The sequence below is a fragment of the Pinus tabuliformis genome, chromosome 2_1 (genome assembly GCF_031772625.1).
Source record: "Pinus tabuliformis cultivar Carrire ecotype Pingquan chromosome 2_1, CPIR1, whole genome shotgun sequence".
Taxonomy (NCBI): Eukaryota; Viridiplantae; Streptophyta; class Pinopsida; order Pinales; family Pinaceae; genus Pinus; species Pinus tabuliformis.
Window position 1 is genome coordinate 475,122,463 of NC_142299.1, and position 4,074 is coordinate 475,126,536.

General features: G+C 43.3%; 1 protein-coding gene across 1 annotated transcript; it reads left to right on the forward strand.

Moving 5' to 3' along the window:
- The first annotated feature begins 2,269 nt into the window (after nt 1-2,269).
- On the forward strand, nt 2,270-3,292 carry LOC149200976 (uncharacterized). The gene has a single exon (XM_089401145.1). It carries the CDS (start codon nt 2,270-2,272, stop codon nt 3,290-3,292), a length of 1,023 nt encoding a protein of 340 aa, XP_089257271.1.
- Nucleotides 3,293-4,074: the final 782 nt, after the last annotated feature.

A 4,074-nucleotide genomic window follows, 5' to 3' on the forward strand; every position in this document is an offset into this window, starting at 1 on the left:
CAACTCCAAATAGCAATGCAAAGGATACAACAAAAAATCATAGAAGAAGGAAGAACGGAGGAGAGAGCAAAGGAAGAAGGGGAAGTGCTAATCAGACTGGAGTAAAGAAGAAAACAGGAGGAAATTATGTGGCGCCAAAAGTCAAGAGTTCAGTGGCTAAAAGAGGGGGAAAGAACACAAAATTTTTCCATCGGGCAATGCTGCAACACAGGCAGCAAAACCGAATCTTCTCCCTCAAAAACAAACAAGGTAACAGAGTTATCCAAAAAGAGGAAATGGAAAATCTCCTAATCCAACATTTCAAGGACATATTGGCAGAGCCACAAAGCAACTGACATGAAGAGATAGCCAAGGTAAAACAACTCATTCCAAAAAAAGTAAGCAGGGACCAGAACCTTGTGCTGCTAAGAGTGATTACGGAAAAGGAGGTTGAGGAAGTAATCAAGACAATGGCGAAAACCAAAGCTCCTGGCCCGGATGGATTCACAGCGGAGTTTTTTCAAGCAACATGGCGGTTCATGAAAAAAGATATTGTTAATGCAGTAGAAGAATCAAGAAGCCACAAACAAATGTACCCAGCATGGAATGCTACCTTCCTAGCCTTAATACCAAAAGTAGACCAAGCTGAAGAACCCCATAACTTCAGACCTATAGCTCTATGCAATGTAATCTATAAAATCATGGCTACCATAATGGTAAAAAGATTACAACCTCTGCTCCCAGAATTGATAGCAAAAGAACAAACAAGCTTTGTGAAAGGTAGACAGATAGTGGATGGGATAGTAGTTGCGCAAGAGGTGATCCATACCCTAAAGAAAACTGGAAATAAAGGAATGATGATCAAACTTGATTTAGCGAAGGCATATGATAAACTCAGTTGGCAATATCTTCAAGAAGTCCTACAAGCCTATGGTTTTGATGATAGATGGATTGCATGGATAATGTCCATGATATCCACTCCTAGTTTGTCAATCCTTCTAAATGGAACCCCGACTGAAACCTTCAAGCCTACCCGAGGCCTACGACAGGAAGACCCTCTCTCTCCGTTCTTGTTCATCCTAGCAGCGGATGGCCTAGGTCACTTAATTAATGCTAAAGTAAGCAGAGGAGAATTCAAAGGGCTCAGCCTATGGGGAGAAGATTTAACTATCACATATCAACAATTTGTGGACGATGTGATGATGTACAGCCAAGAAAACCTCAAGGAAGCAAAAAAGCTCGGGGAGATCCTAACAGAATTCAACAAAGCTTCAGGAATAGAGGTGAATAAAGAGAAAACTGAAATCTTCTTCTTCAACACACCAAGAGTGAGCCAAGCCTTTCTGGCAAGAACTTTGGGGTTCCAAATTGGGAAATTCCCAACAAAATACTTAGGAATACAACTGAGTGATCAATAGTACAGAGTAGTGAACTGGCACGACCTGATAAGGAAAATTCAAAAAAGAATGGAAAATTGGACGTTTAGAATGCTCAACACACCGAGCCATCTCATACTCCTAAAATCAGTCCTCCAAGCTATGCCAATCTACCAGATGGCAAGTCAAGCAATCTCGAAGACCATATGTTAGAAAATGGTGCAAATATTTAAAAAATTTCTATGGCAAGGGGCAAACAAAACAAAAAAATGGGCCTTGCTTTCATGGACATGGTTAAGCAAGTCAGTTTCAGAGGGTGGTCTGGGACTCAGAGACCCAAACATATTGAACCAAGTCATGGGGGCGAAATTATGGTGGAGATGGATTCAAGGAGGGAATGACCTTTGGAAACAACTGTGGGAACAAAAATATGAAATAGCACGGACTCCAGAGGGTAAACTCCGAACCTTGACAGAAAATAAAGGCTCAGCGATTTGGAACCTAGCCAACATGAACAGAGCTCTGATAAGAGACAACAGCTTCTGGGAAATTCGAGAGGGAAATAAAGCAGATTTTTGGCAGGAAGGGTGGCAACAGAGAGGTACCCTGAGTCAAGAACACCAGCTACATGAAGTACAATAGTATACAACCCAAATAGTGGAGGATGCAGTAAGAAACTATTGGGTAGGGGACCAAAACCGTTATTGGAGACAATGGAAGATGAAGAATGATTGGCCTGAAGCCCCAGAAACTGATCAATGGACTACATATCACAAAGAATTGGAAACTAGGAAAATAGCTATCAAAGAAGGTCCATACATAATAAGATGGGGCAAACGAATTAAAGGCATGTTCACAATATCAGAAGGCTACCACCTGAAAACAGGAGGAACAGGCAATGCAGACATGAAAAAATGGAAAATAATTTGGTAACTAAAAACTTGGCCAAAAGTGGCGTTTTTTACCTGGACAGTGCTACATGGGAGAGCTCTGACTTGGGATCAGCTAAGACGGAAAGGGATGCAGGGGCTTTCCACTGTGCGTTGTGCCAACGGCAAGAGGAAACCATGGAGCATGTTGCCAACTCCTATAACGTAAGTAACATCCTGTGGCAAAAGCACCAAAAAATCTTTGGTATTATAGAAAGAAAGTTAGAAAGCATTAAAACAACAATTGAAACATGGAGTAGCAAACCGTACCAAAACGTCATCCTCAACCATGCTTGGAACCTGTCAATTGGATTCTTCCTGTGGAATCTCTGGAAAGCCCGAAACAGGGTAATATTCAGAACAGAGAAAAATGATACAGGGGAAATCTGGAACCAAATTATGGGGAATATAAGGGAAACAATAATTCTGGGAAATTGGACAGAGGAAGACTGGAAGACGGAAGGTATGGAAACCAGCATCATGAACCGACTGGAAATTAAAGTAAAAAATACAAGCAACAAAAGGAAGATACAAGACGCAGAACAGGTAAGAGTGGAAGAAAGTTACAGGAACCCCCCCCAAGGATTCACAAAACTAAACTTTGACGGGGCAGCCAAAGGCAACCCAGGGGAGGCGGGTATAGGAGGGATATTCAGAGACGAAGAAGGAAGGATCATAAGAGTATATGCAATGGACTGCGGCATGGCCACCAACAACGAAGCAGAATATCATGCACTAAACAGAGGACTGGAGATAGCGATACGAGAAGGATACCAAAGATTGCAGATAGAAGGGGATTCTAAGCTGGTCATAGACACTTTAAAACAATTACAGCAAGGAGTAAATGTGGAAAAACTAAGCAAAAGTTGGCGGACGGCATGGGTAATTACAGAAATTGAAAATCAACTTCAACGACTGGCATATATTATCATGTCCCATGTGAAGAGGAAAGGAAATTCCCCGGCGGATCTCCTCGCGAACTGGGGATGCCGAAACAGAGAGCACTAGTTAGACGTGGGAGAAACAGAGCTCAACAGGAATGAGGAAATGAACCAGATAAAACAGGCAGTCGAGGCAGATCAGAGGCAGTAAGAGAATCCGAATGACGTCGAGAGGAGGGAAGAAAGATGAAGGCATGTGCAGGAAGATCAGAATAGATCATCCATGGAACAGAACAGAACGGAAGAAAGGACTGAGAGGACAGGGATGATGAAAGAGGAAAGAGAAAGGACAGACCCGAGAAGCATGGGAGCAGAAATGGAAGGAGGTGGGCACAGGGAGAATAGGACAACAGGACTGAGAAGGGACAGCAGAGGAGAGCCAGATGGCAATGCGGAGTTAGCAAAGGGATGACAAGAGCAGCCGGGAGAAGATAGTCATAAATGAAGCACGGAGGACAAGACATTTGGGTAGCATCCCAAGGAAAGTGGGCCGAAAAGCGCGCCACGGATCGTCGGAAACGGAGACAGCTGGAGGAAAGGTTAAGACAGAGGAATGTTAAAAGAAAAAAGTATGAGGGATACCATGCATGTTGCATGCAGATGCGGGAGAAGGAAGGTGGCGAGAGAGAACGCGTCGAAGGCCAAAGACAGCTGCAGAAGATAGAACAGTGGTTCCAGACTGACGGGTATGTGAAAACTTCTCCCCCTCACTTGGAAAAAAGTTCTTGCATGAAGAAAAATGTAGGCATGCAGTTAGATAGGAATAGTCTGCATCACCCCAGTTTCAGTTATAAAGTTAAGATATTCTGGGTCAGGGGAAAGCCCCGTGACTCCATGGCTGGGAAGGAT

Bases quoted from the DNA above. Each gene is read 5' to 3' on its own strand.
- LOC149200976 (XM_089401145.1), top strand. From the start codon at position 2,270: ATGGAAAATAATTTGGTAACTAAAAACTTGGCCAAAAGTGGCGTTTTT.